The sequence below is a fragment of the Amblyraja radiata genome, chromosome 30 (genome assembly GCF_010909765.2).
Source record: "Amblyraja radiata isolate CabotCenter1 chromosome 30, sAmbRad1.1.pri, whole genome shotgun sequence".
NCBI lineage: Eukaryota > Metazoa > Chordata > Chondrichthyes > Rajiformes > Rajidae > Amblyraja > Amblyraja radiata.
The window spans coordinates 29,168,286-29,188,517 of NC_045985.1; the positions used below are offsets into that span (position 1 = coordinate 29,168,286).

A 20,232-nucleotide genomic window follows, 5' to 3' on the forward strand; every position below is an offset into this window, starting at 1 on the left:
TAACAAAGGTTATAGCGGTTTGGAAATTATCGGGAGTCTCTTAAATCCCAAATCAGGCACAGTGGGACAGTGAGAGATTAAAAAGGGGAGGAAAGTGTCCCTTCAAAGATCTACCCTGTTCAGCACATTTAGCAAGAAGAGCCCTCTTGTTTAAAATCTGCAGGGAGAAATCATGCCTTTATTTATTACCGCATATATAATTTTTTTAATGCATAACAGTTTAAAGAAACATTCAATAAATTAGTCTTATTTCTAAAGAAGCAGGAGACATAAATGCCAATAAAAATCTAAAGAAAGCATTGTGAACTGGTGGAGGAAGGAAGTTATTCGTATTACACCTATTCAGTCCACGTCAACCCAATGTAGGTTCATTACTCCTGTAGTTTTGCCAATGTTGTCTGGTTAAATAGGTAACAGTGGCTGGTTTGTGCCCTGCAATATGATGGCGTAAATGTTCACTAGTATTGATTATTGATTAATAGGATCTGTAGAAACATAGAAACAGAACATTCTCAAGGGACTGGACAGGCTAGATGTAGGAAAAATGTTCCCCATGTTGTGGAGGGGTGGGGGTCCAGAACCAGGGGGTCACAGTTTAAGAATAAGGGGTAGGGCATTTAGGACTGAGCTGAGGTAAAATGTTTTCCCCTAGAGAGTTGTGAATCTGTGGAATTCTCTGCCACAGAAGGCAGTGGAGGCCAATTCACTAGATGTATTCAAGAGAGAGCTTGATTTAGCTCTTGGGACTAACGGAATCAAGGGATATGGGGAGAAGGCAGGAACGGGGTACTGGTTTTGGATGCCCAGCCATGATCAGCTTGATTGGTGGTGCTGGCTTGAAGGGCAGAATGGCCTACACCTGCACCTATTTTCAATATTTCTATATTACAGGGAGATTGAAACAAGATAATGAAAAGAGAAAATAGAGGTAAAACTCAGCAGATCAGGCAGCATCTGTGGAAAGCAGAAAAGTGTTAATGTTTCATGTCTGTGCCCTTACATTCTGATCTGACCAAGGTCACAGACCTAAGATGCTGATTGCTTTTTCTCACCGCAGATGCTGCCTGACTTACCGAGTCTTTCCAGCAGTTTACATTTTTTAATTTCAGGTTCCATCATCTGTATTTTAGTTTAGTTTAGAGATACAGCGCGGAAACAGGCCCACCGAGTCAATGCCCACCCAGCGATCACACCGTGCACTAACACTATCCTACACACACCAGGGACAATTTACATTTATACCAAGGCAATTAGCCTGCAAATCTGTACATCTTTGGAGTGTGGGAGTAAACTGAAGATCTCGGAGAAAACCCACGTGGTCACAGAGAGAATATACAGACAGCACCCGCAGTCAGGATTGAACCTGGGTTTGTGGCGCTCCGAGGCAGCAATTCTACCGCTGCGCCACCGTGCCATCCCGTTCTAAGGCGGATACTCTGCTTTTCACCTCCACTGCTTGGAAATAGCAAATGAAAACTCACAAAGAAAGAGAGACAGGCAGTGCGATGTTGGTGATTTTCGATCTATTCAAAGATTCGCTCGACTGAGACAGAAACAGTACAGTACAGTGAGTGCTCTGACATGCAACTACAGATAACCTTGGAGGGAGGAGTGGGGGGGGGGGGTCATTGCATGCAGATCCACATCAGTGGAAGCACGCATTTGCCAGGGATCTGGAATCTGTAAATGCGGGATTGTGCAAATAACTATAAATGCCAGGGAGGAGAAGAAGGGTGGGCGAGAGGTGGGCGAGAGGAGGGCGGGAGCGGGTGAGGAAGAGGGAGAGAGAGAGAGAGAGAGAGAAGGTGACTTCAGGAGAACATGCACCAGTGAGAGTGCGTCAATGGCAAGAGAGAAGGAAGCAGATGATTAAGAGAAAGAGAGATAGAAAAGGCACCAGCCACCTTCCTATACAGAAAAGTAACACGACAAGCAGCAATTTATAGATATATTTTACATTAGAAATAACAAATACTTACAAACATATAATAACACTCTGAGCACCTTTTCATTTTGTAAAAAAGGAGAGTAAATACAATTTTGGAGCACCATATTTACTAGTAAAGCTTCACAGACTTAATTATTCTTTTATTTGCTGTTTGGTTCAATTTTATGGCAGGTGAACGAATTAAATAATATCGTCTCTCTCTTTTCTGCTGTGGTTTTTTTTATATTACAATCTATGGAGAACATTTTTAATTAGAAAAAAAGGAATATTTCTCTTCTGGCTGCTTTCCTTAATAAAAATATAACACTCAGCGCCAAACCAGGCCACTACCTCCAGAGGGAAACTGGTGGTAAAGGTGATGGAGGATGAGGGGAGGAGGATGCAGTTGATGGTACAACAGGTCATTTTTGCTGTGTTGCGCTTTGCTTCACGTAAGTAACTGTTCTTCTGGTCTTCTGTAAGGTGAGCAAAGCGAGCCTGGGGTGACTTCCGTTCCTCGAGTCGTAGCTCAGGCGAACAGGGGTGAGAAGAGGGAGGGGGTGGGGAGTCAGCGGGCGGTAGTGACGCTAGTCATGGTGGTTCGGGTTGGTTGTGGGGGTCATTGGGCGGCTGAGCTTTAGCCCTGGAAACAAACAGGTCCCACATCGAAGCCAAACTTCTGGTTGGGCTCGGTGAAGTCAGTGAACAGCACGTCCACGAAGGGCATCTGTTCGACCTGCGGAGTGTTGATCTCCAGAACAGTCTTGTCACTGCCTTTCCTCAGCTGGTCGGAGAGAAGAAAGAGACACTAATTAATTCGGAGCAAAGCACCAGGAACAGCATCTTATATTCCGCTTTGGCAGCTAACAACCCAGCTGTTTGATTGATCTAACTTCAAGTAACCCCGGCATCCCCTCTCCCTCCACCCCTCCCCCACCCAAGTCGCACCAGCTTCTCGTTCTCACCCAACAGAAAGTTAATGGAATGTTGGCCTTCATAACAAGAGGATTTCAGTATAGGAGTAAAGAAGTTTTTCTGCAGTTGTATAGGGCTCTGGTACAGTTTTGGTCTCCTAATTTGAGGAAGGACATCCTTGTGATTGAGGCAGTGCAGCGTAGGTTCACGAGATTGATCCCTGTGATGGCGGGACTGTCATATGAGGAAAGATTGAAAAGGCTAGGCTAGGATGAGGGGGATCTTAAAGAAATGTATAAAATTATAAAAGGACTGGACAAGCTAGATGCAGGAAAAATGTTCCCAATGTTGCGCGATTCCAGAACCAGGGCCACAGTCTTAGAATAAAGGGTAGGCAAAGCTTTTTCACCCAGAGAGTTGTGAATTTGTGGAATTCCCTGCCACAGAGGGCAGTGGAGGCCATGTCACTGGATGGATTTAAGAGAGAGTTAGATAGAACTCTAGGGGCTAGTGGAGTCAAGGGATATGGGGAGAAGGCAGGCATGGGTTATTGGTAGGGGACGATCAGCCATGATCACATTGAATGGCGGTGCTGGCTCGAAGGGCCGAATGGCCTCCTCCTGCACCTATTTTCTATGTTTCTATGTTAACAAACAGCTGACAAAGGCCTGTTTCCTTTATCATTGATATTTTTTTGCATATCTGGCATTAAGTGTTCTGTATCTCTCTCCATCATCGTCTATATCTCTCGTTTCACTTTCCCGTCACTTTCAGTCTGAAGAACGGTCTCGTCCCGAAACGTCACCCATTCCTTCTCTCTAGAGATGCTGCCTGTCCCGTTGAGTTGACTTTTGTGTCTATCTTCGGTTTGAACAAGCATCTGCAGTTCCTTCCTACACAAAACATCTACAGCACCGGGCATGCCAAACTCTGACAGGTTCATCAGTATAGTTTAGTTTATAGATGCAGCGCAGAAACAGGCCCTTCGGCCCACCGAGTCTGTGCCGACCAGCGATCCCCGCACATTAACACTATCCTGCATGCACTAGGGACAATTTACAATGTGTACCAAAGCCAATTAACCAACAAACCTGCACGTGTAGGAGGAAACAAGGAAAACCCCACGCAGATCACAGGGAGAATGTACAAACTCTGTACAGACAGCACCCGTAGTCAGGATTGAACCCGGGTCTCTGGCGCTGTGAGGCAGCAACTCTACCGCTGTGCCACCGTGGTAAACATGGTCTTCGGCAAACCTTGTCAAATGCCCGTCTACACCAATCCTATTGTTCCATTTGCATTCCCATCAAGGCCCTTCCTCCATCTTCACCAATTCCCCTCCTTCCCACCGATTCTCCCACCCCTCCCATCAATCCTCCAGCCACCCTCCAACTCTGAGGGGGGGGGGGGGAGTTAACGTTTCCACCAATTAACCTACTAAGCGGCATGTGAGAGGAAACTGGAGTAGGCACATAACAAGATACACATGGATATGCAGTAGGAATAAGCACATGTTTTGCAGCCAGTCTGAAATAGGGTCTTGACCCGAAACGTCACCTATTCCTTTTCTCCAGAGATGCTGCCTGACTGGCTGAGTTACTCCAGCTATTTGTGTCTATCTTCAGTAGGAATAGGCAGATGGATATGCATTAGGAATAGACACACGGATATGCAGTAGGATTAGGTACTCTGATATTGTAAGGAATGGAGGTACAAGGACTGCATGCAGGCAGCGGAGATTAGTATATCTTGGCATCATCTTCAACATTGTGGTCCTGTTCCTGTACTGTCCTATGTTACAGACCCATGCAGTAGGATGTGGAGGCTTTGGACTGGGTGCAGGAGAGCTGTCCGGAATAGAGGATATTCACCATTAGAAGAGGATGGAAAGACTTGGGTTGTTTTCTCTGCAACATCGAATATTGAAGGGAGAACTGATAGAAGTATATAAAATGATGAGAGGCAGAAAGGCACAGATAGCATAGAAAGTCAGCAACTATTTTCCAGGATGGAATTGTCAAAGACAAAGTGGCATAGCTTTAACATCAGAGGGGAAATGTTCAAAGGAGATGTGCTGGTCAAATTGAATATAGAAGTTGGGAGGTCATGTTTCATTTATATAAGACGTTGCTGAGGCCGTATTTGGAGTATTGTGTTCAGTTCTGGGCACCATTATAGAGGAAAGATGTTGTCAAACAGGAAAGGATACAGAGAAGATTTACGAACATGTTGCCAGGATTTGAGGGTCTGAGCTGTGGGGAGAGTTTGAGTAGGCTGGGACTCTATTCCTTGCAGTGCAGGAGGGTAGGGTGTGATCATATAGAGGTGTATAGAATCATGAGAGGAATAGATTGGGTAGATGCACAGAGTAGGTGAAACGAGGACATGGGTTTAATGTAAAGGGGAATGATTTAATAGGAAGCTGAGGGGTAACTTTTTCACACAAAGGGTGCATGGAACAAGCTGCCAGAGAAGGGTCTATCGCAACGTTTAAGAAACAGGGTCTATCACAGGGCGTATCGCGACAGTTAGACAGGTACTTGGACAGGACAGGTTTGGAGGAATATTATGACCTTTTAGCAGGCAGGTGGGACTAGTGTAGCTGGGACATGTTGGCTGGTGTGGCCAAGTTGGGCTGAAGGGCCTGTTTCCAGACTGTATCACTCTGTGACTGTTCATTTTATATATGCACTCCGGAGTGCATATAAAAGAGGGCGGTGGAGGCAGGTTCTCTGGATACTTTCAAGAGAGAGCTAGATAGGGCTCTTAAGGATAGCGGAGCCAGGGGATATGGGGAGAAGGCAGGAAAGGGGTACTGATTGGGGATGATCAGCCATGATCACATTGAAAGGCGGTGCTAGCTCAAAGGGCCGAATGGCCTAATCCTGCACCTATTGTCTATTGTCTATTGAGTGGTGCCTGTAACAGGGTTATAATAAATAGTTTTGTTACTTTGTTGGTGCCCTGTATGTGGCGACCCTTTGCTTACTTTGCATGTAGGATGAAACTGCAGATGCTGGTTTAAACCAAAGATAGGCACAAAATGCTGGAGTAACTCAGCGGGACAGGCAGCAACTCTGGAGAGGAGGAATGGGTGACGTTTCAGGTCGAGACACTTCTTCAGACTGGTTAGGGATAAGGTAAATGAGAAATATATTACTTGGCTATATTAGGCAATAAAGTATCACCAAGGTGAAGGACTCGGACTTACTGCACAGCCATCCACGATGGCCTTGATGTATGGATTGTTATCGAAGGACATCTCCTCATCGTTGGCGCCCAGGAAGCGCATGGCCTTGTTGTAGTTGTCGGCTGCCATGTGGTACCAGGCAACCGAGCGGTGACAGTGGTAGGTGAAGTTCTGGCGTGCCGCCACACTCAGTAACCGCAGGAAGGTCATCTGGACCACAGCGATGGGGTTATTGTCCGAGTCCACGTAGGATAACTGCAAGGGAGACAAGGCGTTGCGTTTAGAACACACCACGGAACTCCCCCAAAGCCTCTCTCTGTCAACGAAGCAAGGGTTGATAACGCAGGAATATACAACGGCCCAAATTGGCACAAATCTCTTTGAAGCAGCAATTATAATAACGGTCTTACATGATGTTCCCAACTCATAGAGTCCTGCAGCACAGTAACAGACCCTTCAGCCTAAATGTTCCATCCAAGGCCACAGGGAGTTGCGAATTGCGGACACAGCCCAGACCATCACGCAAACCAACCTCCCTTCTATTGACACCTCACGCTGCCTCGGCAAGGCCAACAGCATAATCAAAGATGTGTCACACCCTGGCCACTCTACTTCTTCCCTTTCCCATCGGGCAAAAGGTATAGATGTGTGAAAACGCACACCTGCATATTCAGCAACAGTTTCTTCCCAGCTATTATCAGGCAACAAACCCATCCTACCACAACTAGAGAGCAGTACTGAACTACTATCTACCTCAGACTACCTTTATTCGGTTTGGACTTTATTGGCTTCACCTTGCACTAAATGTTGTTCCTTTATCATGTATCTATACACTGTGAATTGTTCAATGGTAATTATGCATTGTCTTTCTACAGGCTGCTTAGCACGAAACAAAAGGTCTACACTGTACCTCAGTACATGTGACAATAAACTAAACTGTACTGAAACTGAACACCATGTCCATTCATCTCATTTCTCATGCTTGATCTGTGCCCTTCTACATCATAGAGTCATAGAGTCCTACAACAGAGAAACAGACCCTTCAGCCCAACATGTCCATGTATACTATCCACCTCCACTCATCCCATTTACCACACTTGGTCAAAACCCCCATACATCAAAGAGTAATAGAGTCATACCGAATGGAAACCGGCCCTTCAGCCCAACTTGCCCAACCGCACTGACTTACATGTCCCATCTACAATAGTCCCACCAGCTTGCGTTTGGCCAATATAATCGTCTAAACCTATCCTATCCATGTACCTGCCGAAATGTATTTTAAACATTGTGATAGTCTCTCCTCTGGCAGTTCGTTCCATATACCTATCACCCTTTGTGTAAAAAGGTTCCTATTAAATCTTTCCTCACTCACCTTAAACCTATATCCTCTGGTTCTTGATACCCCCACTCTGGGTAAAAGGGTGCATTTACCTTCTCTGTTCCACTCATGACCTTGTACACCTTTGTAAGATCACTCCTCATCCTCTTGTGCTCCAAGGAAAAACTCCTTGCCAACTAAACCTCTCCCAATAGGTCATAAGGTCATAAGTGATAGGAGCAGAATTAGACCATTCGGCCTACTCCACCATTCAATCATGGCTGTGAGAATGGAGCGGCTGGGCTTGTATACTTTGGAATTTAGAAGGATGAGAGGGCATCTTATTGAAACATATAAGATTATTAAGGGCTTGGACAAGCTAGAGGGCAGGAAACATGTTGCCGATGTTGGGGGAGTCCAGAACCAGGGGCCACAGTTTAAGAATAAGGGGTAAGCTATTTAGAACGGAGATGAGGAAACACTTTTTCACCCAGAGAGTGGTGAGCCTGTGGAATTCTCTGCCTCAAAGGGTGGAGGAGGCCAGTTCTCTGGATACTTTCAAGAGAGAGCTAGATAGGGCTCTTAAAGATAGTGGAGTCAGGGGATATGGGGAGAAGGCAGGAACGTGGTATTGATTGTGGATGATCAGCCATGATCACATTGAATGGCGGTGCTGGTTCGAAGGGCTGAATGGCCTCCTCCTGCACCTACCTATTGTCTATTGATCTATCTCTCCCTCCTAACCGCAACCTCCTGCCTTCTCCCCATAACTCCTAACACCCGTACCAATCTAGATATAACTGTCCAAAAGGGAACTGCAGATGCTGGAATATCGAAGGTACACAAAATTGCTGGGGAAACTCAGCGGGTGCAGCAGCATCTATGGAGCGAAGGAAATAGGCGATGTTTCGGGCCGTCTGAAGAAGGGTTTCGGCCCGAAACGTCGCCTATTTCCTTCGCTCCATAGATGCTGCTGCAACCGCTGAGTTCCCCCAGCAATTTTGTGTACCTTAGATATAACTGTCTCTGCCTTAAAGATATCCGTTGACTTGGGCTCCACAGCCTTCTGTGGCGACGAATTCCACGGATTGACCACGCTCTGACTAAGAACTAATTCTGAGGACCTTTGGTCCTAGACTCTCCCACTAGTGGAAACCTTTTCTATCTAGGCCTTTAGAAACCACTCTATCTAGGCCTTTCACTATTCTGTATAGTTTGTGGTTGTGTGTTTGTGCATATGAGGTTGTGTATATGTGCGTTTGTGTATATATGGTAGAGTGTTGTGTTTGTCTGTGATTATGTGTATATGTGGTTGACTGTATAGCATATGCACACAAGCAGACACGTGAATACAAATGCACACACAAATATGCAAACACACACACATACAAGCATGCAATACACACACAAGACACACACATGAGATACAAGCATGCAAACCACAACCACATACACACATGCACACGGAAAACCACACACACACTCATAAGCACACACTTATGTAAACACATGCACACACACACAATCACATACACAGAAACACATGTACACATAAGCATATATACACCAACGCACATACAGACAGCCACATACATAACACACATATACACAACCACATATACACAACCACAGACACACATATGTACACACACCCTCACATACACCTGCATTGACACACAACCACATGTACGCACAACCATATATACAGAAACCCACATACACGCAACCACACACACACATACTTGTATACATAACCATATATACAGAAACACACACATACACACACATGTAAACACAACTATATTTACATAAACACACAACCACATTCACACACACACATAGCCACATACATGCATACAAACACATACATAGACACATACACACAACCACTCACACACATAGCCACATACATGCATACAAACACACATTTACTGAAATACACTCACACACACAGAAACACACGCACACACATACATAAACACTCACACTCCCCTGGTTCCACTGTCCCATAGTACCGATCGCGATGAGTTATTTTGTTCCTGAATCTTACCTGCGCTCCTCGTTTGAACTCACTGAACCAGGCGCCGGGGTGCTCGTTGTTCCACGAGGACATCTTCACCTGTAGGTCAGACCATCAGATAACGTGACTGCCCACGTTACATTCTATAACAACCATGCGTGTTCTCACACCCCTGCACAGCCGGCCTTCACCCCCGCACTGTACAACATTTCAACCGTATTCCCCATGAACCAAGACATTCCCTGCCACCAGTCCCGTACTTAGAATTATCGAGTGATACAGTATGGAAACAGGCCCTTCGGCCCAACCTGCCCACACCGTCCAACACGTCCCAGCTACATTAGTCCCACCTGCCTGCGTTTGGTCCATATCCCTCCAAACTTGTCCAACCCATGTACCTGTCTAACTGTTTCTTAAAACGTTGGGACAGTTCCAGCCTCAACTACCTCCTCTGGCAACTTGTTCCATACACCCACCACCCTTTTTTGTGAAAAAGTTATCCCTAACATTCTTATGCAATCTTTTCCCCTTCACCTTGAACCTACAGTATGTCCTCTGGTCCTCGATTCCCCTACTCTGGGCAAGAGACTCTGTGCATTTACCTGATTTAGTCCTCACTTGATTTTGTGCACCTCTATAAGAAATCCCCCTCCTCCTGTGCTCCAAGGAATAGAGACCCAGCCTGCTCAGCCTCTCCCTGTAGCTCAGACCCTCTAGTCCTAGCAACATTCTCGTAAATCTTCTCTGAACCCATTCAAGCTTGAGAATATATTTCCTATAACATGGTGCCCAGAACTGAATGGAATACTCTGAATGTGATCTCACCAACGTCCTGTAAAACTGCTACATAACCTCCCAATTTCTATACTCAATACTCTGACTGCTGAAGGCCAATGTGGCAAGAACTTGGAGAGATTCAGTGCAGAAACAGGTCACCAAGTCCATTCCATCAGCTATGCTTCCACTCCACCACACAATTCCTACATTCCCTTCAACTCCCTCCTGACCCCACCACTCATCTGAACACCAGGGGAAATGTGTAGAAGGGAACTGCAGATGCTGGTTTACACCAAAGAGAGACACAAAATGCTGAAGTAACTCAGCATGACAGCCAGCATCTGAAGAAGGGTCTTGACCCAAAATGCCACCTTTTCCTTTTCTCCAGAGAAGCTGCCTGTCCCGCTGAGTTACTCCAGCATTTAGTGTCCATCTTGGGAATTGTACTGGGGATAATTAATCAACTGATCCATAAGGTCATAAGTGATAGGAGCAGAGTTAGACCATTCGGCCCAGAAAATCTAATCATGGCTGATCTATCTCTCCCTTCCATCCCCATTCTCCTGCCTTCTCCCCATAACCCCTGTCACCAGTAGTAATCAGGAATCTATCTATCTCTGACTTGGCTCCCACAGCCGTCTGTGGCAATGAATTCCATAGATTCACCACGCTCTGACTAATCCCAGCAAGGAGGAGTGTCGAGAGTACAAAGGGGGCCCTCATGAACATTGGGAACCGCATTGAACACTTTATATATCCATTGGTCTACTATATGTGGGAGGAGTCCTGCGCAACCAGCGCTCCAGGGTGGCACGGTGGTGCAGCGGTAGAGTTGCTGCCTTGCAGCGCAAGAGACCCGGGTTTGATCCTGACTATGGGTGCTGTCTGTACGGAGTTTGTACGTTCTCCCTGTGGCCGCTTGGGTTTTCTCTGGGTGCTCCGGTTTCCTCCCACACTCCAAAGAAGTACATGATTGTAAGGTGATTAGTTTGGTACAATTGTAAATTGTCCCTAGTGTGTGTAGGATTTCAAGATGGCCCCAACCCAGGCAACTATATGTGTGCTAGCCACAGAAGCAAATCTCCAATCACATATTACAAGGTCCACTCTCTTAAATCTCTGCTCCTGCAGCAACATGTCTTACATTATCTTGCATCCATACACTGTGAACGGTTCGATTGTAATCATGTATTGTCTTTCCGCTGACTGGCTAGCACGCAACAAAAGCTTTTCACTGCACCTCGGCACACGTAACTCTAAAGTAAACTGTGACTGCAACTGTTAGTGTGCGGGGATCGCTAGTCGGCGCGGACTCGGTGGGCCAAAGGGCCAGTTTCGGCGCTGTATCTCTAAACTAAACTGAACATTGCAAACTCACCACAGGAAGCACCAGAGATCAGTATCGAACCGGGTCTCTGGGGTTGTGGGGCAGGGTAGCTGTTGGCAGCCCACTGTGCCTTCCTGGCCCTCTTTGTTCTCGCGGCAGCCCCCCCCCCCCACAACACGCCAGGTCCCCCATTGTTCTCGGCAGCCCCCCACATGCTGGGTCCTTCTTCGTTTAACTGTAGCCCCTCCAATGGCCCCCCAGTGGCCGGGTCCTTCTTTGTTCTGCTGCTTCTCATGTTTGTGTGTGTAGTGAGGGCAAGGCCAGCAGCATAATCATGAACCAATCACACCCTGGCCATTCCATCTCCTCCCCTCTCCCATTGGGGAAGAGGTACAGAAGCATGAAAACGCACATCTCCAGATTCAGGGACAGTTTATTCCCAGCTGTTATCAGGCAACTGAACCATCCTACCACAACCAGAGAGCAGTCCTGAACTACTATCTACCTCATTGGTGACCCTCGGACTATCCTTGATCGGACTTTGCTGCCTTTACCTTGCACTGAACGTTATTCCCTTATCATGTATCTGTACACTGTAAATGGCTCGATTGTAATCATGTATTGTCTTCCCTCTGACCGGATTGCATGCAACAAAAACTTTTCACTGTACCTTGTTACAGGTGACACTAAACTAAACTTATAGGAACTTATAGAAACATAGAAACATATCGAATTATTAAGGGATTGGGCAGGCTAGATGCAGGAAAAATGTTCCTGATGTTGGGGAAGTCCAGAACCAGGGGTCACAATATCAATATAAGAATTTCCTCATTTAGGACTGAGAAGAGGAAAAAAATTTTCACCCAGCGAGTTGTGAATCTGTGGAATTCTCTACCACAGAAGCAGTGGAGGCCAATTCACTGGATGTTTTCACGAAATAATTAGATACAGCTCTTGGGTCTAATGGAATCAAGGGATATGGGGAGAAAGCAGGAATGGGGAACTGATTTAGGATGATCAGCCATGATCATATTGAATGGCAGTGCTGGCTCGAAAGGCCTACTCCTGCTCCTATTTTCTATGTTTCTATGTTTCTAAACTGAAACTGAAGCTGATGCCAAGGATTGCCCCAGACGGTCCCGTCTCTCCACTCACCCCTGAGGATTTTCTGTCTGGGAAGATGCAGGTCTCTCCTCCTGCGGTGAAGTTACAGTAAACCTTGAAGGCATCAGCCGCACAGCCCTGGTTGGGGTCGACCCAATATTCACCTGAGCGGACAAGGAGAAAGGCAGGTGTAAAAACTCCACAGACAATGAGGTGGTGCAGCGGGTAGAGCTGCTTCGATATAACCATATAACATATAACAATTACAGCACGGAAACAGGCCATCTCGACCCTACAAGTCCGTGCCGAACAATTATTTTCCCCTAGTCCCATCTACCTGCACTCAGACCATAACCCTCCATTCCTTTCCCATCCATATACCTATCCAATATAATTTTAAATGATCAAATCGAACCTGCCTCCACCACTTCCACTGGAAGCTCATTCCACACAGCTGCCACTCTCTGAGTAAAGAAGTTCCCCCTCATGTTACCCCTAAACTTCTGTCCCTTAATTCTGAAGTCATGTCCTCTTGTTTGAATCTTCCCTACTCTCAATGGGAAAAGCTTGTCCACGTCAACTCTGTCTATCGCTCTCATCATTTTAAAGACCTCTATCAAGTTCCCCCTTAACCTTCTGCGCTCCAGAGAATAAAGACCTAACTTACTCAACCTTTCTCTGTAACTTAGCTGCTGAAACCCAGGCAACATTCTAGTAAATCTCCTCTGTACTCTCTCTATTTTGTTGACATCCTTCCTATAACTGGGCGACCAAAATTGTACAGCATACTCCAGAATTGGCCTCACCAATGCCTTGTACAATTTTAACATTACATCCCAACTTCTATACTCAATGCTCTGATATATAAAGGCCAGCACACCAAAAGCTTTCTTTACCACCCTATCGACATGAGATTCCACCTTCAGGGAACTATGCACAGTTATTCCTAGATCCCTCTGTTCAACTGCATTCCTCAATTCGCTACCATTTACCATGTACGTCCTATTTTGATTTGTCCTGCCAAGATGTAGCACCTCACACTTATCAGCATTAAACTCCATCTGCCATCTTTCAGCCCATTCTTCCAAATGGCCTATCTTCCATTTCCTCCCACTCTCCAAAGACGTACAAGGTTTGTAGATTAGTTGACTTGGTATATACAGTATGTAAATTGTCCCGAGTGTGTGCAGGACCATGTTAATGTGCTAGGATCGCTGGTTGGTGCGAACTCGTTTGGCCAAAGGACCTAGATCTCTAAAATGAATGTAAACTAAGTAGCACAGGCCCTAACTGAGGTGACCAGAGTCTGTAAACAATTATGATATGAAATTCTGAAAATTATAAGAAAGGTGAGTAGTTTGTAATATGTTTGAACCAAGAGCTTATGCATTGGGAAAGTATGATGAGAAAAGGTACCAACATAGTGAAAGGAACGTGAGGATATTTTTAAGAGGTAATAAATAGTTTCATCAGTGTTTAGATTCCACAGCATAGTTAAATAAAGCAAAACTAATCATTGAGGGTTGTAAACCTGGCTGAGGACAATAGAACTGATTGCAAAAACAGCGATGTAATGCTGAGGCTCTACGAGGAGCTGGTCAGGCCACATTTGGGGTACTATGAGCAAATTTGAGCCCCACGTCTGAGGACCGATGTGCTGGCTCTGGAGAGGGTCCAGAGGAGGTTTACAAGAATGATCCCAGAATGAGTGGGTTAGCAAATGATGAGCGTTTGACAGCACTGGGCCTCTACTCGCTGGAGTTTAGAAGGTTGAGGGGGGACCTCATTGAAACTTACAGAATAATGAAAGGCATAGAGAGAGCAGATGTGGAGAGGATGTTTCCACTGGTGGGAGAGTCTAAGGCTTTGGGTCATAGGCTCAGAATTAAAAGGAGCTCTTTTAGAAAGATGTGGAGGAACTTCTTTAGTCAGAGAATAGTTAATCTGTGGAACTCATTGCCACAGAGGCCATATTTTTAAGACAAATTCTTGATTAGAATGGGTGTCAAGGGTTATGGGGAGAAGGCAGGAAAATGGGATTAGGAGGCAGAGATCAGCCATGATTGGATGGGGTGTAGACTCGATGGGCCGAATGGCCTAATTCAACTCCTAAAACATGTGAATGTGTCAATTTGTGAAATAGAGGTGACCTTTATAGCACACATTTGTTAGATCAATGGAAGATTGGTTTTCCAGTAACAGGAAACAGGAGGCTAAAGATAAACAAAGATGTCAGGCTGCAGAGACATTGATCAATGGTGAAGATAGACGCATGGTACTGGAGTAACTCAGCGGGTCAGGCAGCATCTCTGGAGAAAAAAGATAGGTGACATTTCGGGTTGGAATGTTTGAAGAATGGTCCTAACCCAAAACGTTTCTTGATCAGAACATCCTTCAGACCTCATCAGATTCTGAAGAAGGGTCTCGACCCAAAAAGTCACCCATTCTTTTTCCCCAGAGAAGCTGCCTGTCCCGCTGAGTTATTCCAGCTTTTTGTGTCTATCTTCGGTTTAACCCAGCTTCTGCAGTTCCTTCCTACACAAGGAAAACTGTTCCAGCAGTTAGCAACATCTGGTCAGAGGCTGGGTATCCAGTGAGTGTTGTTTTGCACTGTCAAGGTCTAATGTACTTAGACTAATTGATGTTATTGTAGAACATAGAACAGTACAGCACAGAGGAGGAGGCCCTTCGGCCCACTGTCATGGAGTAAAGATCCTGGAACTGACATGTAGTTAAAACACTCACCGTCAGTGTACTCCTCGTGACAGAGCTGTAGGTCTCTGCAGGTCCGGGCAGGATGTTCCTTGGTGCCGATTGGGTGCCTCATCTGCTCGATCTCCGTTTTCAGTGAGTTCAGTGACCCGAAGATCTCCTCCATGCCGTCGGCGTAGTCCATGATCTCATCGTCCATCATCCTCTCGTCTGGCAGGATCTGGCTCCCGTCGATGGGCACCGAGCGCTTGCTCTTCTTGCGCCTCTGGATGGGCAGCGGCTGAATAACTTCACCTGGAGGACCCTAGCAAGGCCACGGAGGAGAGGCAAGGACATCATCAGTGGCTGCAGTCAAACCCAGCCAAAACCAACTTGGGAACCCAGCAGTCCTTCCAGGTGAGACCGGGGTTCACGAGCACCTCCTCCAACCCCATCTACTGCACCCAATGTGGCCTCCATTACATCGGCCAGACCAGGCGTAGACTCAACAACCATTTAGCCCAAGACTTGCCCTCAGTCAACCAAGTCCTTCTCGATCTCTTGGTTGCTAACCATTTTAATTCCCCTTCCCATTCCCACGCTGACCTTTCTGTCCTGGGCCTCCTCCATTGCCAGAGTGAGACCACGAGCCAACTGGAAGAACAGCACCTCATATTCCATTTAGATAATAGGATCATAAGAGAATTAGGCCATTCGGCCCATCAAGTCTACTCCGCTATTCAATCATGGCAGATCTATCTCTCCCTCCTAACACCATTCTCCTGCCTTCCACATAACCTCTGACACCCGTACTATTCAAGGATCTATCTGCCGCTGCCTTAAGGCTCAGTGATTTGACTAATTCATGGATTGACATATCCTTTCTCCCAATAGAGACACCAAGGTGACATGCCTGAACCAGTACCATCCATTCTGATGAAGAGCTTCAAGTAATTGCTTAGAATGCCTTAGTAACAAGTGCATAAGGCTTGGGCAACTAACTCAATGATACAAACACTGGATTCTACAAATTTATATAACTAACCTACAAACAACATTACATCCCCCCTTCTCCCTCCACATTTTTGTTTCTTTTCCCCCTATCTTCCCTGTGCCCCATCTGGAGTTGCATTAATTTCTCCCCTTCCCCCTCCCTCCATCCACCCCCTTCCTCCTATATTCTTCTATCTTAAATCTTCTATCTTCTATCTGGGGGTCTTAGAAATAGCGGAGTCAGGTGATATGGGGAGAAGGCAGGAACGGGGTACTCATTGTTGATGATCAGCCATGATCACGATGAATGGCAGTGCTGGCTCGAAGGGCCAAATGGCCTGCTCCTGCACCTATTGTCTATTGTCAATCTTCTGGCTTCACATTTTGCACATCTTCTGTCCTTACATGAAGCTCCCTCTACGCTATCCCATTACACATTGCTAGTGCATGGCTTAGACATGGCGTGGCATGGCAGATGCAGTATAATGTGGATAAATGTGAGGTTATCCACTTTGGTGGCAAAAACAGGAAAGCAGACTTTTATCTGTATGGTGGCCGATTAGGAAAAGGGGAGATGCAACGAGACCTGGGTGTCATGGTACACCAGTCATTGAAAGTAGGAATGCAGGTGCAGTAGGCAGTGAAGAAAGCGAATGGTATGTTAGCATTCATAGCAAAAGGATTTGAGTATAAGAGCAGAGAGGTTCTAATGCAGTTGTACAGGGTCTTGGTGAGACCACACCTGGAGTATTGCGTACAGTTTTGGTCTCCTAATCTGAGGAAAGACATTCTTGCCATAGAGGGCGTACAGAGAAGGTTCACCTGACTGATTCCTGGGATGTCAGGAATTTCATATGAAGAAAGACTGGACAGACTCGGCTTGTACTCACTAGAATTTAGACGATTGAGGGGGGATCTTATAGAAACTTACAAAATTCTTAAGAGGTTGGACAGGCTAGATGCAGGAAGATTATTCCCGATGTTGGGGAAGTCCAGAACAAGGGGTCATAGTTTAAGGATAAGGGGGTAATCTTTTAGGACCGAGATGAGGAAAACATTTTTCACACAGAGAGTGGTGAATCTGTGGAATTCTCTGCCACAGAAGGTAGTTGAGGCCTGTTCATTGGCTATATTTAAGATGGAGTTAGATGTGGCCCTTGTGGCTAAAGGGATCAGGGGGTATGGAGAGAAGGCAGGTACAGGATACTGAGTTGGATGATCAGCCATGATCATATTGAATGGCGGTGCAGGCTCGAAGGGCCGAATGGCCTACTCCTGCACCTATTTTATATGTTTCTATGTTTCTATGACACAGTGTGAAGCTCCTTCTGCTCGTCCCATCCCAGTTTACAAAGACACAGGTTAAACTCAGATTGAATCTCATTTGACACCATCCCATCAGGATGAAGCTCCCGGTACACTGTCCCATCAAACACTCCCAGGGACAGAAACAGAGTGAAGCTCTCCCCACATCCCATCACACACTCCTGGGTTTAGACTCAGAGTGAAGCTCGCTCTACACTCACCAATCTCACACTTCCACGACATGGTGTAGATTTTTTTTGATGTTTCCATTTTGTGTGGCCAGAGATTTGGTTTGTCAGGCAAGGGTCATGAGCGGACAACCTGACAACTACTCTACACCAGGAACAACTGTGACAGAGACCCCAGCTCATCACTGAGCTCAGTGTGGCCAGAGATTTGGTTTGTCAGGCAAGGGTCATGAGCGGACAACCTGACAACTATTCTACACCAGGAACAACTGTGACGGAGACCCCAGCAAGGGTCATGAGTGGACAACCTGACAACTACTCTACACCAAGAACAACTGTGACAGAGACCCCAGCTCATCACTGAGCTCAGTTTGCCCAGAGATTTGGTTTGTCAGGCAAGGGTCATGAGTGGACAACCTGACAACTACTCTACACCAGGAACAACTGTGACATAGACCCCAGCTCATCACTGAGCTCAGTCTGGCCTGACAACTACTCTACACCAGGAACAACTGTGACAGAGACCCCAGCTCTTCACTGAGCTCAGTCTGGCTCTGTGCAGGAAGGAAAGGTCAGACAGAGATTGTGGATAGTGAAAGGCCTGGATGTGGAGAGGATGTTCCCACTTGTAGGAAAGTCCAGCACCAGAGGTCATAGCCTCACAATTAAAGGATGTTCCCTGGGAAGGAGATGAGGAGGAATTTCTTTAGTCAGAGGGTGATGAATCTGTGGAATTCATTGCCGCAGACGACTCTGGAGGCCAAGTCAATGGATATTTTAATGGCATAGATAGATTATTGCTCAGGACGGGTATCAGGGGTTATGGGGAGAAGGCAGGAGAATGGGGTTAGGAGGGAGAGATAGATCAGCCATGATTGAATGGCGGAGTAGACTTGATGGGCCGAATGGCCTAATTATGATCACAAGGATTAGTGTTAGATCCTGTGTTGCTTGTCACATACAACGATGCCTTGGATGGCAATATGATTAACAATTCTGCAGATGACTTGATGGGCCGAATGGCCTAATTCTGCTCCTCTCGCTTATGAAGTTATAAGATTGTAATGAAGTACTACTCACAGGAGCGCCAGCAGCACCAGGAACACCTCGTTGTCCTTTAGTACCGGCAGTGCCCTGTGAGAATCAAATGGGATGAAGTTAGTGAAACACATCGGTAACAACGGCCACGGTGACACAGCGGTAGAGTTGCTGCCTTACAACGCTTGCAGCGCCCGTAACCCGGGTTCGATCCCGACTATGGGTACTGTCTGTGAGGAGTTTGTACGTTCTCCCCGTGACCCACGTGGGTTTACTCTGGTATCGTTTGTTCCCCCCCCACCACATACAGGTTTGAAGGTTAATTGGGCTTGGTGTATGTCTAATTTGTCCCTAGTGGGTGTTGAGTAGTGTTAATGAGCGAGGATCACTGGTCGGCGTGGGCTCGGTGGGCTGAAGGGCCTGTTTCCACGCTGTATCTCTAAAACTCAGATACTGCCTGACCCGCTGAGTTCCTCCAGCAGTGCTCTAGATTCTTCCGTCTCCAACTGCTTTGTTTTTTTTTCTAGACGCCCGATATCTCATGGAAGGACACAAGCTTCCAGCAATTATCCCTGAACAAAGCATCCTCTCTTTAGGAGTTTGCTCTTGACCCTTTGTGGTTTGTTTCTCCTTCCTACATCTGGCTCCGGGCGCGAGCGTGAGGGGGGGGGGGGGGGTGGGGAAGGGGAAGACAATGGGGACCCAGCTTGGGGGGACCACCTTGAAGAACAATGGAGCACCCGGTGTGGGGCGATCGCCGTGAGGGACAGTGGTAGAACAAAGGGGGGGCACTCTAGTTTTAAAATCCTCTGCCCAGGGGATAAGCCCACGTTTGTTTGTTTGTTTGTTTGTTTGTTTGTTTGTTTGTTCCAGTGAAGGCGCTGTGCAAACGGCAGCCAGCCAACAGTCGCTTGTCTTTTTCTCTTGTTAACTTTGAATTTAATTTTAATTTCATGTTTTTGTGTACCTTGTGTGTTATGACTGTTGGCCGACCAATTTCCCTCCAGGGATGAATACAGTTCTATCATATCGTATCATAACTATGAAACGGGTTAACTTACCATAGAACCTTTGGAACCTTTTGGACCAGGGGAACCCTGGAAGAGAAAGAGACCAAAAGCAAAGAGTATTAAGATGGGCACATGTCAGAGAGGATACAGATGTACAGTAGAGAGCATATTGACTGGTTACATCACGGCCTGGTTCGGCAACTGGAATACCCAGGAGCTAAGACGACTGCAATAATTAGTGAACACTGCCCAGTCCATCACTGGCTCTGACCTCCCCACCATCGAAGGGATTTACCGGAGTCGCTGCCTCAAAAAGGCAGCCAGCATCATCACAGACCCACACCATCCTGGCCACACTCATTTCACCCCTGCCATCGGGAAGATGGAACAGGAGTCTGAAACCTGTAACGTCCAGTTTCAGGAACAGCT

At 46.4% G+C, this 20,232-nt stretch overlaps 1 protein-coding gene across 1 annotated transcript in view; it reads right to left on the reverse strand.

Moving 5' to 3' along the window:
* Nucleotides 1-1,506: 1,506 nt before the first annotated feature.
* Nucleotides 1,507-20,232, reverse strand: part of LOC116990221 (collagen alpha-1(V) chain-like) — a 131,893-nt gene continuing 113,167 nt past the window's right edge. Inside the window, exons 49-55 of the mRNA XM_033047766.1 lie at nt 19,855-19,890; nt 18,836-18,889; nt 15,324-15,594; nt 12,630-12,742; nt 9,401-9,469; nt 6,054-6,287; nt 1,507-2,711 (exon numbers count right to left, since the gene is read on the reverse strand). Coding sequence (XP_032903657.1) covers nt 2,565-2,711; nt 6,054-6,287; nt 9,401-9,469; nt 12,630-12,742; nt 15,324-15,594; nt 18,836-18,889; nt 19,855-19,890 — 924 coding nt within the window. The 3' untranslated portion in view covers nt 1,507-2,564. The remainder of the gene's footprint in view (nt 2,712-6,053; nt 6,288-9,400; nt 9,470-12,629; nt 12,743-15,323; nt 15,595-18,835; nt 18,890-19,854; nt 19,891-20,232) is intronic.